Source organism: Lemur catta, chromosome 1 (assembly GCF_020740605.2).
Source record: "Lemur catta isolate mLemCat1 chromosome 1, mLemCat1.pri, whole genome shotgun sequence".
Lineage (NCBI taxonomy): Eukaryota > Metazoa > Chordata > Mammalia > Primates > Lemuridae > Lemur > Lemur catta.
The window spans coordinates 86,223,890-86,239,061 of record NC_059128.1 but is presented as its reverse complement, the minus strand read 5'-3'; the positions used below and the strand labels follow the sequence as shown (position 1 = coordinate 86,239,061).

The following is a 15,172-nucleotide window of genomic DNA, read 5'->3' as shown; positions in this document are numbered from 1 at the left end:
GGACATTTATTGTGCTAATAAAACATATGGATGTGAGTCCTGTTTCTTTCATTTTGCTTGTTGGGATTGATTCTTTAACAAAACTCTGTTGGCTTCCCTGAGGCTTAGCTTTTTCATTTGTAAAATAATGATAACAACAATAGCAACAACAACAATCATGATGGCCATACTTCATAAGTTAGTTGTGAAGTGTAATATATGTGACAGGAGTTGAGATACATGTAATAAATGGCTACATAAATGTCACGGCCTATAATTATGGTGATATTTGCAGTGACTTGGGTTTTGTATTTTCATTTCTGGCCATTATTTCTTCAACAAGTTGTTTAACTATCTAGAACTTCTTTTTCCCAGCCTTCAAATATTACCTTGCTTTAGACATCCTCTATCTAGAGTCAAATAACTATTCTATTGTCAAGCCCAGCCAAGATGGCAGCACCAAACAGAAATGTCCACTTCTTCCCCAACCTTCCCAGGAGTGGCTGTTCATAGCTGATAATATTAGCCTTAGTACCATCTCTACTCACATTGTAATGAAATTTCTGGGGAGAAAAAAAGCACTTGTCTTTTATATTTATCTCAGAGTTTGCTGCATTTAGGAGAATGCCTTACACATAAATTTATGTTTAAAAAATTATTCCTCCACGGAATTTTGGAGCTGGTACTTGAAAAAAACATTGCCTAGAAAGCTAGATTTTACATTGGATGGGTCTGGGTCAGCAGAGATCTGCAGACTCCCAATCTGGCCAGGAATAGTACTAACATATTGATCTTCTTTTCTTGCTTTCAAAACAGTTGGTCCACACCTGGGGTACATTCAGGAAGCAGAGAAATGAACCAAATAGAGATTGTTTGGCACTGTAGTTTTTGGGTCTTGAAAATGCTGTTAGATCAGGATGGTTGTAGTGTTCTTACTAGATGTGTTACACTTAGGGGATATTGCTTCAATCCACAATTGAGTGGCCAGCAGACCACTAGGACTCCCCATCTCTCCCCTCTACACAAAAAACATACAATTGATAGTGTTAAGATGTTCCAATCATTGGGAGACCAACAACCTATAACTTGCATGCTTTGTTTTGTAAAGACAAATTTTGCTAATTGGTGAAAAAAAACCCAAAGAGGTTTCTGGCGGCAAACTGTGAGTGTTAGGGTTGGAGGACAAATGCCTTAGGACCAAGGCTATTATGTACTATGTGGAAGCTAACGATATGAAGAGCTACTGAGCAGTGATCAGGGATCAGACCAGTATACAGAGGGGAGAGGCACGGAGGAGAGGCGGAGAGAGGAAGGAGGGGACAAAGCAAAAGATGGGAGACAGAAAGAGATGAATAGGCAGGGACAGAAAAACAGGTACAGGTGACAAACTCTCAGAGAAAAATAAAGAGAGGAATAAAACAATATAATCATTTCTGCCCTCTCCCCTTTGGACTTTTTGTTGTTTGGCTTTTCCTGGGTGCCTGCAAGGGCTTTCTGTTTCCATATAGTAAAAATTTCCCTCTCCTATTCCCTTTTCTAAGGATGAGTTTAAGTCCAGAGGGTTTTATTTCTTCTGACCAAGAGGGATTCTTACAGAACAGCCCCCATGGCCCCAACGACTGCTGTTTGTAATCCAACTACTCCCTAAAGATTTAAGGGATTTTTAAAAAATTCTGCTGGTTCTCAATTTAAAGTAAAGTTCATGGCACTCTGCATCTCTGACTATAGAATATCACAGGGCTATCTCTAAGGACGCATCCTAATCTGATAATTTATGGCTTTTCTGACTGTGAGTTAATTCTCTTTGGTGACCCTAAGTTCATATTTTATAAAATTCAGTCTAGATCTCTTTCCACCACCTCTTCCTCTCCTTATTACAAAATCCCTAGGTTCTGGTGTGAAGCAGTGATAAAGTAAATGCTGTCCTCCTGGCGCTGCTGTGTGTGATGGGTAATGGTTCAATCTCACTTAGTAAGTGATGGGCAGTATGGATTATTATAGCTCCCTTCTGCTAGGGTCAGTCACAGTGTAGACAATGCCTGGTCAAAGAAAAACTCTAATCTTATAACGTGTGACTAAACTCGTTGCTTTAGACAATTGTGGAGCCATCTTCTATGACAAATGACTTGCTGATGCTGGTACCACCACTGTAAGCTGGCTCAGAAAAATGAAGAAATGTCCCCTTCCCGTGCACCCCAGGAAAGGACTGTGTTAGTAATCTAAGCAATACATTAAATCCTTGATTATGTTCAGGCTCTCATTTTAGAATATTAGTCTGCTGTGCTACGAAGATATTTTTATTTAATTGTAGTAATAAATAATCTATGTCCTATAGAGCTTACTTTATGCTTAATTCATACTCAGCGCTGGCTGAGCAGCACATGGCATGGTGGGGATCCGTGTGCCCGAGGCACTCAGTGTACCGCCACCTCTGGGTACCTGGGAATTGAACATGACTCACATAGGCTTCAAAAGGGCCAAGACAATCATGCCTTTACACAATAGCATTATGAGTTTATGGTGTTTTAGTGTCACACTGCCAGTCAAGATGGGAATAATTTCCCCCATCGTGGTGAAACTGAGATCTAAAGAGGTTAGGTTTTTTTGGTTTTTTTTTTTTTTTTTGGAGGTCAAGAAACATGTTAGACACAGAATAGTTCTGGAACTCAGGTTTACAATCTTGTAGATCAGGTGGCTTTTCAATGTAACATGGAATCGCTCTTTAAGTCAATACTTTCCATGGCACCTAAGTACAATGCTTTGCATGTAATGGTTACTCAGGGAATGCAGGTGGAGTTGAAAGGATACTCCACAAAACAAGTAGAGCTGGTGGTCCAGTTACACAAGTAGAGTGTGCAAACACCATTCCATGCCTGTTCAATACTACAGTTAATGAGGGCACGTTTGCACTCCTATCACAAGCACTGCATTAACCAGACTTTCTTTTATTAACATAATTCTTTACTCCAATGTTAATATCAATTAAAAATAGATTAACACGTCCCTGCTATCACCTTTATGACATACCTCACCACTAGCAGGGGGGTCAGCACAAAATTTTATTTTTAAGGCAACAAGGACTCAACTATAGAGTCCTCGGAAAACATAGTGTCAACATATACAGAAAATGTAGGTCTCCTAATTTTCAAATTTCTTATTCAAATGGACAGACTGTACAGCGATTTTTTCTCTACAACTTGCTGGAAAAGCCTTAGTTCTCTTCCTCCTGAGGTAGTTGTTTATAATTACCATAAAACATTTCATCAACTGTAGCATACAAAAGCAAAATCAAATGACATAATTAATTATGAAACGATCAACTATACAACTTAGGATCAAAGAACAAAGATAAGGAGTACCTTAGATTTATATAATACATCATCATTTTCAAAGCACTTTGATATATGTTATCTTAATTAATCTTCATGTGATATCCTAGAAAATAGACCTTTGCTTACGACCCCTCCTAACCCAGATCTGCAAGGCCTGATTGGTCATGCCTCTGTTCTCTGCAAACATTCTCTGGATGCCCCACGCTAGAGTCACACAACATCCATAGTATTTTGAAGGTTAAAATCTCAAGCTTCCTATTTTAGCCTATGGTAGGAGAGATAACATTAAAATTGAAATTAATTGGCATTAAAATCTCTGGAAAGCATCAAAGTGTCATTAACGTGGGACAATTAAGCTTTCAAACGGAATTTTAAACTTGGAAAATTATTTCAATTGCATTTTCATTTTACTGGCTTTGTGACTGCTTGCCTTGTTTAGGACAACAGCACTTTTTCAAGTGAAGAGTTTGGATGAAGGAAAAAATCATACTCTAATTTCTACTTGTATCTTATTTGTAGCTTCACAGCAGGGGGCTGCTCTGTAGTGCCCGCTCTCTACTATGACCCAGCTGAGCTTCGATTTTTTCATTAGTAAGATGAGGACGTTGGAAAAAACAATCTTTCAGATCCTTTTCTCAATCTCAGTTCTCTGATTCTTATTTTAGCAGTACTTTCTTTTTATTTTTATAACACGCTTTTCATCGGTCCTCTCTTGGCCTCACTATTCAGGTGGAACTTTTTTGACATGAAAGTATTACTGTCATGTTTGCTGTAAAGTCCTGAAGTTCAGTGCAAAGGAAATGATGTTATTAATGCTAATAATGATAGTAATACAACTATTTTTAATACTTATTAAGGGCCATGAGATTTACATACACTATCTTAAAAAATGTAACAGTTCTGTGAAGTGTGCATTATTATCTCAGTTTTTCATGTTATAATAAAAAAGCTAATGCTTACAAGTTACAGTCATACTATTAATAAAACATTCTATTTTCAGAATGTCAGGATACATCTCTACAACTCAGTTCATAGGGCAGAATGTCAGGGTAGGGGGAAGCATGGATGAGTTCATTTCTGACATGTATGCATTTTTCAAAATCCTCACATAAATTCACGAAAAATCCATTCTTTCTGCAAAAGAGAACCCATTATAAAGGAAAGATAACTGCAATTCGCATGCCATTTTCACGATAAAATGAAAACATGCATAGGTAGCTTCAGAATAATATTTCTGAAACTGTTGATATAGAACATCTATAATAAGAATAAAATCTCAGAGTTCAGGAAACTGGTGACAAAGAATTAATGTTAAAAGATTGGCATTCATTTCTGATATTCTTGAAGGAGACAGAAAATAATTGTGAATGTAACTTCACTCAAAGCTCAGTAAATATTTTGTCAGTAAAGTGGAAAATATTTTGAAAAAGTATGTACTATATATATTTTCATGCATGGCAGAGTATAATGGATTTGAATTTAAATTTCTTTTTTAAAATAATTTTGTTTGAAAAATACATATATTGTTATTGCCAGTACAGATGGTACCTCCTTATCAAAAGGAAAACAGAAGCATACAGCATAGAAAATTATATGAAAATTGCCAATAGGAATAGAGATAATTCATATTGTAATGGTTCATTCCAGTGTACACTTCTGTGTACTTGTCCCATGAATCATGATGCTTTCTGGCCAGTTTGGTGGAAAATAGCACTACTCCTGGCTTGGATGACCACTGGGCACTGTCAGATCTAGTCCCCCTTTGGGTGGTCTTGGGTAGTGCTCTCACATGCATGCACTTATTATTACTCAGTATACTTCTCAAGGGAGACTCTTTGCAGTGTTGAAATACTATGATAAATGTTTCCACTTAATTTCACAGATTGCAACTGGCAAACTATGGAGCAAATATCTCTGGAAGCTATATTTTGTCTGATATGCCCTGTGTTGGCTCTTATACTGTTTTATTTTTGCTTATCAATTAAGTTCAGATTTCCAGACTTTCAAGAGTAACAGGGATCAGAGATATCCTTCCACATGAAAAATCAAAAAGTACACAAAATATTTCAAACAACTGGTTTCAATACAAAGGAGATCTGTCAATGAAGAACAGTGATCCCTGAGAGAGAAAAAACAAAATGAGCCCCATAATTACTACAGCTTACTGCCTTGAGGGAGATTCCTGAGTATTGTGCAAGGAAGGGGAACCCAGGGGAGTGCATTAGACCCTCAGAGTTGAAGAGATAGAGATGAAAGTCTGCCAAGAGAAAGGCAGCTAGGAGTCACAGGGCATTATAGCAAAAAGAAGAAAGCTGAACAGAGGAAGACATAAATAACCTGCAGAGGGTTCCTCATGCAGAATCACTTGAGTAATGATAAGTGCATGCTATCTAAAGCTAGGTTAAAGCCATCAAAATATTTAGTTGTCATAGTGCCCTATACTCACCCAAGGCCCAAAATCCACTGGGCAGATTAGAAAACCTTGTAATTCATGAATGAGTAGGAAGAGTACACTGAAGAGTCTTGCCTCTATGGTGGGGAATAATTACCCTGAAATTGAGCACTATTTCATTCCCATTTAACAAATTTTCAAAGCAAGATCCAAAGAAGTTGTAACATGTCCAGAATGAAGCTTAAGAATATTTACAGGATGTGAAAATATCCATCAACCAACAAAGTAATATTTGCAATGTCTTGAATTCAATTTAAAATTATGAGGCATGCAAGATAGCAGAAAAATATGATGTGTGATAAAGAGAAAATCTATCAATCAAAACTGACCAAGAATGGACACAGATGGTAGAATTCGGAGGCAAGGATATCAAAACAGTTACTCTAAGTAGTGGAGTACTGAGTGTGTTTTGCGATCTGAGAGACCAAATTAGACACCCCTTTAATCAAGGAGGATAAGCCCTAAGGCTAAGGAAACAAAAGTTACCTACAGATCAAGGGTTCAGGGCTTAGCTGGCATGGAAACTTCTGAAATTCCGAAAGCTACAAGAAAAACCACACTCTTGCTAAACTACTTAACAATAGAAGCTATCAGGCAAATTGTCAGACTCTTCCTAACCCGGATTTACAACCCAGACCACTACAACTCTGATTGGACAGAAGAAAGGCCTTACAAATACTGTTTCCTGATAAGCAAATGTAGACCTCAAACAACCAGCTTGCAGAGATTGTGCACAAACTGTCTTTGTGTTTTACAGTTTACCTTTGGACATAAAGGGTTAAATTCCACCTCACTTTAATGCTAAAACCCTGCATCAAAGTGAACATAGGGTGTATGTTACACATATGTTTACCCATTACACATGGACTTGACCCCCCCTCATAAATTTGTACAGCTTTCCCCCCAAAGCTGCTGAATATGTATGACTTCCTTGTGTGATACAGACCTTGTGAGGTATAATAACCAATCTTTCCTTGCCCTCTTTATTAACTTAAAGTCTTAAAGTGTTATTGACTTAACAATTTTTTGACTTTATGAGGGCACAAAAGTCACAGGCATGCAATAGAAACCCTAACCCCATTATAAGTTGTAAGGAGCTCCTCCATTTACAATGGGGTTATAGCCCTATTAGCCTACCTTAACGTCAAAAAATCATTAAATCAAATCATCATTAAGTTGGTGATCATTTGTATTGGAAAGATTTGCTTGACCTGGAACTTCCATAGATTTGTGGTAGATATATAAAGTGGTACAACCACTTTATATCTTAAATATTAAACATGTTCCTAACATATGATTTGGTTATTCGACTTCTAGATATTTATTCAAGAAAAATAAAAATGCACGTCCATACAAATACCTATCCACAAATGTTAGCTTTAATATGAATCGCTCATTTAACATATAGGTCACTTTGTTTTTAATAACACAAAACTGGAAACAAACCAAAATATCCATCAAGAGGTGAACACATTAAAAAACTGTGATATGTTAATATAATGGAATGCTACCCAGCAATAAAATGAAATAAACTACTGATAAACCCTACAACTTGGATGGAGCTTAAAATAATTACACTGAGTGAATGGAACCTACAAAAGAAGAGTACCAACCACACGGCTCTATTTATATAAAATTTTAGAAAATGCAAAATTTTGAAAGTATTCTATAGCATGGGAAAGCACATCAGAGATTGCCTTGGCACAAGGAAAGTCAGGAGGAATGACTCTCAATGGGAATGTAAAGAACCTGTTGCAGAATTGATGGATGTGTTCCTTATCTGTGGGGATGATTTCACAGAGGTCAAAACTTAACAAACTGTAAACTTTAAGTTCACAGATTTTATGTTTTGATAATTACACATCAATAAAGCTGTTTTTAAACTTTCTAACTTCCAGCTTCTCCTGAGAAACTGGAAGCTCTAGCTGCATTGTATTTTCATAATTGCAAAGCAAGGGAAACTGTTTCTTTTCTGAGACCCACTTGTTCTCCAGTTTGCCATGGTCTCCATCCCTTCCCTTGGTTGCCCTTACCCTGATTTATTCCTTTATTTGACCCCAGTAGAAATTTATATTTGTGACTGCCACTTGACTTCTTGTCTTTTGTTAACAAAAGAAGGAGTATTAGTCACTCCATCAGTTGTAAGGGAGACATCATCCAAATTCCTTAACTCATTCTATAGTACCCTGTTGTTTGGTCCCAACTGATTTTCCAAACCTATGTGTTAATACTGCTTATGTCAGCCCATATATGCAAGAAACTCTATGTACACACTATTGCTCCCATTCCCAAATAAGCTGGATGTTCTGGATTTGGTTACTTAACATATTAATGAGATTGATGTTTAAACCATTTGCAAAGAGAGGACTAAAGAAAAAGGACTGCCTTAAAATTCACTTAGGGTGACCACCAATACATGAGTGGATTAAGCAAATGTGGTATACGTATACCATGGAGTTCTACCCAACCCCCAAAACAGTGGTGAACTAGCACCTCTTGTATTATCCTGGATGGAGCTAGAGCCCATTCTACTAAGTGAAGTACCACAAGAGTGCAAAAACAAGCACCACATGTACTCACTGTCAAATTGGTACTAATTAATTGATCAACAGTTATGTGCACATATGGTAGTAAAAATCATCGGGTGTCGGGCAGATGGGAGGAAGGAGGAGGGGATGGGTATGTTCAGCCTGGGCAACAGAGTGAGACTCTGTCTCAAAAAAAAAATAAAATAAATAAATAAAAAATAAAAGTAAATAAAAATAAATAAATAAATTCACTTAGGGTTTATCATTTCCACAAATGGTAGTTGAAAGCCATTTTATTTTGTCTTTTTAAGGAGGGTGGTAGAAAGAAAAAAACCTTGAGAAAAAATGATTTCTTGTTGTTTGGTGCAAGATATAAGAGTTTTAAAATTAAATGCCTTCATGGAAAATGAGAGTTTGTAAAAGTTATCATCAACCACTTCATCAGTGTAGGCTAGTGCAGGTGTGGCTCTATCCCAAGTGATGGACCAGGTGATACTCAAAGTCTTTCTGTTGTCATTAGCTGTAAATCTTCAGATGTCATGACATTAGTGAATCAAACCTATAAACTTCTAGCTATGTTGGGTCATCCCAAGTTATAGATCATGTTGTAAAACAGTTTTATACCTCCTACAAAGTCCCCCCAATTGAGCCACCTTATATTGGTTTGAAATACTACTCTTATTCACTTGCTTACAAAGATGAAGAAAAAATAATAAGCAGTATGAGATTATTGAGTTTATAACATTAGTTTCACTCTTTTGGTAATTTCTGCATAAGAAATTATTAAAATATGAGATAATTATTGCTTGTTTATTTTTTGCAAGTATATTCTTAAATATTTTATTATTCTTAAATTTATTCTTAAATATTTTAAATTTATTCTTAAATATTTTATTTATTCTTAAATATTTTAAGATTTGTAATAGTTTCACATTGTATACTCACAAATAAAACTTCTCATCCCATACTGGATTCAAGTTTCCAAAAATGGTTTTAGTCCTTCTTTTGTTCTTTCCAACTTGAACTGTAACATATGGGTCACTAGACCCTGTTTTGTCTTTTGCCTGTAAGCCTTGTGCAGAAACCACTGAAATAAACCAAAATAAACACTTTAATATAATGATAATGAAGGAAATAGTTTCTATCATTCAATTCCCTGGATTTGAAGATATATCCCCATTGCTTTCATTCTCATGACTGGTACGACTTTAAAACATAAATACACTGAGAATTAAAATCTTCCTTTAACCAATATTTGCTTTTGCCCCTAATGAACCATAGCAATATATACACAAGTATATTTATATACACACACATATATTAGTAGCTATACACTCATATACATGTTACTATACACACAGAGAAAGGAGAAGGAATATATACAACATACAAAAAGTTAACCAACATAATTCAAAGGCCTGAGATCCAAACTGATTTATTTATTTACAAGTTTGCTGTCAGTATTGATCAACTCTACTCATTTAGAAAAAGCATCTTTATTTACCTTGAAAATACAAAATGAGCAAGATAAGAGGCTTGGTAAATGTTAACATGATACATAATCATTTGCTGTTAACATCACAAGCAACTTCAGAAGTTCAAATTATTATACATCACTAAAATCAAATTTCCTTGGCTCAAGGATCAAAGGGATAGGGGGTATTTAATGAGGAGTAAATAAAATATCTTTCTCATTTTATAAAACCGACTGAAGAGATTAATAGCTACTCTTGTAATTTATCAGTGTCAGGCAGCAACAAAACTAATCTCTTATAAACTGCAGGGTATTGGTGAATATATTAAAAATCAAAAATCTTTTTCCTGGGAAGAGCTTTTGATTAAAACAAGACATGGACTGAAATTACTTCACTTATCTAGCATATATTTTGGATATTTGCAGTACCACCTGGACCCATCAATATTAACAAGACAGAGAAAAATTCTATTAATTTTACCTATAATTATTATTAGAAGTGATTTCTAAGACATATCAAAATCTCCATGTAGAATAAAAATTTTAAAGAAGACTTATTTTTACCTGTAATGGTTATTTTTGCTGACCACTTAGATGTCCCATCCAGTACACTCTGTTTGGCTGCCTTTGTGTATTGCACAAAATCTTCTTTAGAAATCTGAAACATTTCCTGAATTACTTCAAATACCTCTGGCCTATTTTTCTCCCTGATCTTCATTCTTTCTTTCATGGCTGTAATAATGGTCTGAGTCTTGTCTTCAGCACCATGTTTAGAACTCTTTTCTGCTGCTCCTATAATGGAAAAATCAATGGTGATGTGAACGTACATGAGGTTACTTTTTGATGGCTAAAAAAGAAAGAGAAGGAGGATTAGGAGAATGAATGAATGCTTACATTCTGCAGAGTCAGGGTTACCTTTTGGGAAAATATCAGGAGAATAAGTCACTATGGTAAGATGCAGAACAACCCGCACTTTTTTTGTGTTATTGGCAAGTACATTGACCTCCATGATTCCCAGTTTTCTCATTTATATTACTGAACTAAATCCAAGTTTGGTTTGAATTTCCAAGAAAAATTCAAATACAACAAGAAGAATGCATACAATCAAATCTGTCATATACCACCCACATTTACTCATTGGGTATCCAAAACAAAATTGATTGGATATAAATGGCAAATGTCACTTAGAAATCAAGAATTCAAACGCTTGTGTCTATCCAATGGGCCTCATTATTTTTGTTGATGAAATTTGTCATAATTAAATGTTTTGAATTTTTCCCATAAAATAAATACCACTGCTATTTGTTAAATATTAAGATACAGGGTAAGATTTTACTTGGAATAAAAGGGACTCAACTGTTTAAAAAATATTTGGAAGCCTCTGGGCTAGATAACCTATAAAGTAACTTATGACCACAGACTTAAACTTTATTTTTCTCATATTTCTTTAGTTTTGAAAAAACTGAATTCTCACTCTAACTCACTCAAAACCCTTTTTGATTTCTAGGTTATTGCTTTTCAGGTTTGGTCTCAAACTTCTGGGTATTCTTGTTTGTAACACAAATCCTTCTGTCAGTGAAGGATTTCCAAAATCCCATTTTTGGGTCCCTAACCTCAAGGTACTGGCCAGACATTCTCGTTGCTCTGCATGGCTTTCTGTGTGGACCAATAGCACACAGGTTAATAGTAGACCTGGATTTCAATGTTCACAATTCCTTAGTGAGCTTGAAGTGAAAAAGCAAAAGCCCAGCGTCTGCAGGAACTGCCACTGCTAAAATCGAGTCATTTTTAGCACAGAAGCAACGGAGACATTTGAAAAGAATCAAAAGATTTGTGTTCCTAGCTAGTAATTGCTCCAATTTTCATCTATATGACTGTAAGTATTACCTAATTTCTACTCTACTTTTTCTGAAATATCATATTTCTGAAACAGCAATACTAATATCTCATAACATATTTGGAGATTAAATGCGATAATCTATCCGCACAATTTCTACCACAAAGGATAACCTCGATAATGTTCTTTGAATCTAATTCTGTGAATGTTTGAGTCCAATTTAAGTACAGAAGCTAAGACAAAAGAGGAAAGGTTAACTATTAACTTTCCATATGATAAATTCACATGTAATTTGATAGCAATAATTCTGTATAAATATTCATTTACTTGAAAGCATAGCATTTTTTTCCTAAAGTGGAAAATATGTATTCATAATAATGAAGGTGTGAAAAGAGGAGGCTAAAAGAGGTGAATACTCTAATGATAGAAAGCAGATTACCTTTTTTTTTTTTTAACCTTTGAGGAAATAAACTACATTTTTAAAAAGGAATACGAAGGTAAATTAATTCCATTTAAGGTAATTTAAAAGGACATTGTAAATGCCCTATTCATCTGTTCAAACATGCCCTAGAAGAGCTACTCATTTGTAAACTGTGTGCCCTTAAGCAAATAAACGGGTGTGTAATTTATCAATAATGGCTTCACTACACGGTGCATAATTCTTTCACAGTAAATTAGCTTAGGCTGGACTAAATAGTTGCAACTATCCAATAGGCATATTTTACTTCAAGTATTGACTATTCATTAAATGGAAAGGACAGTGGTGGCTAGGAGGTATTACTTATAACATTCAACGTGCCTCAAAAGTTTGGTTTGTGATAGCCACACACGGGATATCCAAAGGGTTACAAGCATCATAAAAATGCTGACTCTTTCCCAAATTTCTATACAGCTATTATTATTGTTGCTATCGGTGCCCCCAAAGGCTCTAAGAAGGACTGCTAAAGACCTCTAAAATTAAATATATTTTGAATAATTTTCCTAAATTCAGGAAGAGTCCCATGAACCACTAACCACACAATACGAAGCTAGAACATTAAGAGAGTTTTCATGCAAAGGAATCAAATCTCTATCCTTAATGACTGTGTCTTGAATCCTTTAAAAATAATTAGGAAAGCTTGACAATTAGATTTGAAATTTCCTATGTTCTGGATATTGGAATGGAGTATCCATTATAATATGTACAGACAACAGACATACCCGTAAAGTAAAATTGCCAATTTGGGGAGAACAGGTTGACAGAGACTTATGTTTAAGCCTTTTATCTATTATTTCTAAAAAATATGTAGTCTTTAAAATTTTTTGCTTTTGCATTTTTGATCTGAAGAAAATTATTCAACATAGATTGTTTAGCTCAGAAATACAGAAACTAATTCATAAGTAATTTTTGTCAGCGATGTACAAGTACTTTCCAATGCCCTATCGTTTATCTAATCCATATCACTTATCTAACCAAACTATTTCTTAAATAGTTGTAATTTGTCAGAAATTTCCAGCCCTTTGGGTTTATTATTTTCCTTCAGCCTTATTCTGTTTATCTCAAAGTCACAAGAGATAACTTTAAATTTGCATTTCTATGAGAATTATATGAGTCTTCCTTCAAAGTGTGTGGTAGAAGGTCTAGTAGCTTCATGGAAATACAGTATTCGCCAGTCAAAGATCAACAACAGATGAGATCAAAAGAGATAATGTACAGGGAAAGCACTTTGTAAAATATAATGCATTTTCCAAATGGAATGCATCACTGTTACTTTTAAAAACACTTAATTGACAGAGCAGGCAATACAATTATGGACAACAAAATGGCAAAAGAATTTGACCTTACAGAGCCAAACTTATTTCAGACAGGGCAAACTGGTTTCCTTCTACATAATAGGATAATCAGCTAACCAGAACCCTTCATTTTTCTTTAATTTTTATTTATTACCCAAAACATCTAAATTTTATGTGGAATACATAGTTTTACTACCTTTACAAGGCAATTTACAATTTCAGTGTTTTTTCCAAAGAATTATCTATTTATATAAAAACTTCCATATTCTCTCTTGTTCCCAGTTCTTTCAGTTTCCTATTTTTCTCAACAGCTATTCCAAAACATTTCTATTCTCTTTAAGTCACCTACCTCACCCCCATTACCCTCCACGTTCAGTATATGATCTTATTTCCTTTTTAACAGAAAATAGTGGACTTTTGAACTCAACAGTCACATTTTCTCTCCTTTCCTACAGAAAAAAAAAATTCCTTATTTGTAGTATTAGCAGGTTTCTATGATGTCAATATTCTTAACATGGATGATTCCAAGCAACTATCTCACAAACTTCTTGACTTTTTAACAATCGCCAGTAACATGGCTACCTGCATATGTGTCTATTCCTCATGCTAGCTCATAAGGCCAACCTCTGTTAAATGTGTATCCAGGTATCTAGCGCACTGCTTGGAAAATAGGAAAATAGCATATATTTGATAAATAGAGAAATATTTCTTGGGGGAAACCTAAGATAAAATAATTGCCATAGCTGAAGAGTTAGTTTGGTTTCTGGTTTAACTTAATGTGTTATGAACTTTTTGAAAACTACTACCCTAGGGCCACAATTCTGGAATAAACAAGAATAAATTCGATGTAAAATGTCAAATAGGCTGGGGAATACATCTTATGAAAACATAAAATACACCTGACCCTTGGCTTCATTTGGAATTCTCAGAAAATAAAGGCTGTATGTATGCCCATAATTAGAAAGCAGAATTTGGTTTTGTTCACCAAGGGCAGAAATTTTTTAAAAAGTTAAAAACAAAAGCAGAATTTGGTTGACCTACATACCATCTGCATTTCATAGTTCAGCATAAACAAGAGTATAACTCCAACTATAAATGGAAGAACTATATCAAGAACATCACTTTTAAACAAAGCAAAAGTGCATAGTAGTTAAAGATGCTCTTTGGGTTTACAAGGAGACAATCTTGAGTGTGAATCCTGATCTGCTACTTACTAATTGGTATGGTATGAATGCTTGTGCCTCAGTGAAATTCATATACTAAAATCTAATTCCTAATGTGATAATATTAAAAGGTGTGGCCTTAGGGAAGTGGTTAGGTCATGAGGTCATGCCCTCAAGAATGAGATTAGTGTCCTTATAAAATAGGCCAAGGGCACTCATTCACCCCTTCTACTCCCGGAGGACACAGCAGGAAGTTCAGTAGTCTACAACGTGGAAGCGGGGCCTCACCAGAACCAGACCACGCTGGAACCCTGACCTCGGGCTTCTCATCTTCAGAACTGTGAGAATTAAATTTATGTTTTTTACAAGCTACCCAATTTACGGTAATTTGTTACACAGCCTAAATAGACTAAGACACTAACCATTTGATCTTGGGCTAGTTACTATCTCTCTAAACTGTATTTTCGTCATCTGAAAAATAAAAGGGAATAACAGTGCCTCCCTTAACAGGACTGTATGAGGAGTAAATGAGATAATGCATATAGCTTTAGTAATAATAACTGAATAAGTGTAGTGATTTCAGAATGTCAAAATAGTGAAGATATTGGCACTTATCAAAGAATTTCACATCAGT

At 35.2% G+C, this 15,172-nt stretch overlaps 1 protein-coding gene across 2 annotated transcripts in view; it reads right to left on the bottom strand.

Moving 5' to 3' along the window:
* UNC13C (unc-13 homolog C) overlaps positions 1-15,172 on the bottom strand; it is a 533,240-nt gene that overhangs the window by 287,995 nt on the left and 230,073 nt on the right. For both annotated transcript variants that reach the window (XM_045555386.1, XM_045555388.1), the window contains 2 exons: positions 10,330-10,557; positions 9,237-9,378 (listed from right to left, as the gene is read on the bottom strand). In XM_045555386.1, coding sequence (XP_045411342.1) covers positions 9,237-9,378; positions 10,330-10,557 — 370 coding nt within the window. The remainder of the gene's footprint in view (positions 1-9,236; positions 9,379-10,329; positions 10,558-15,172) is intronic.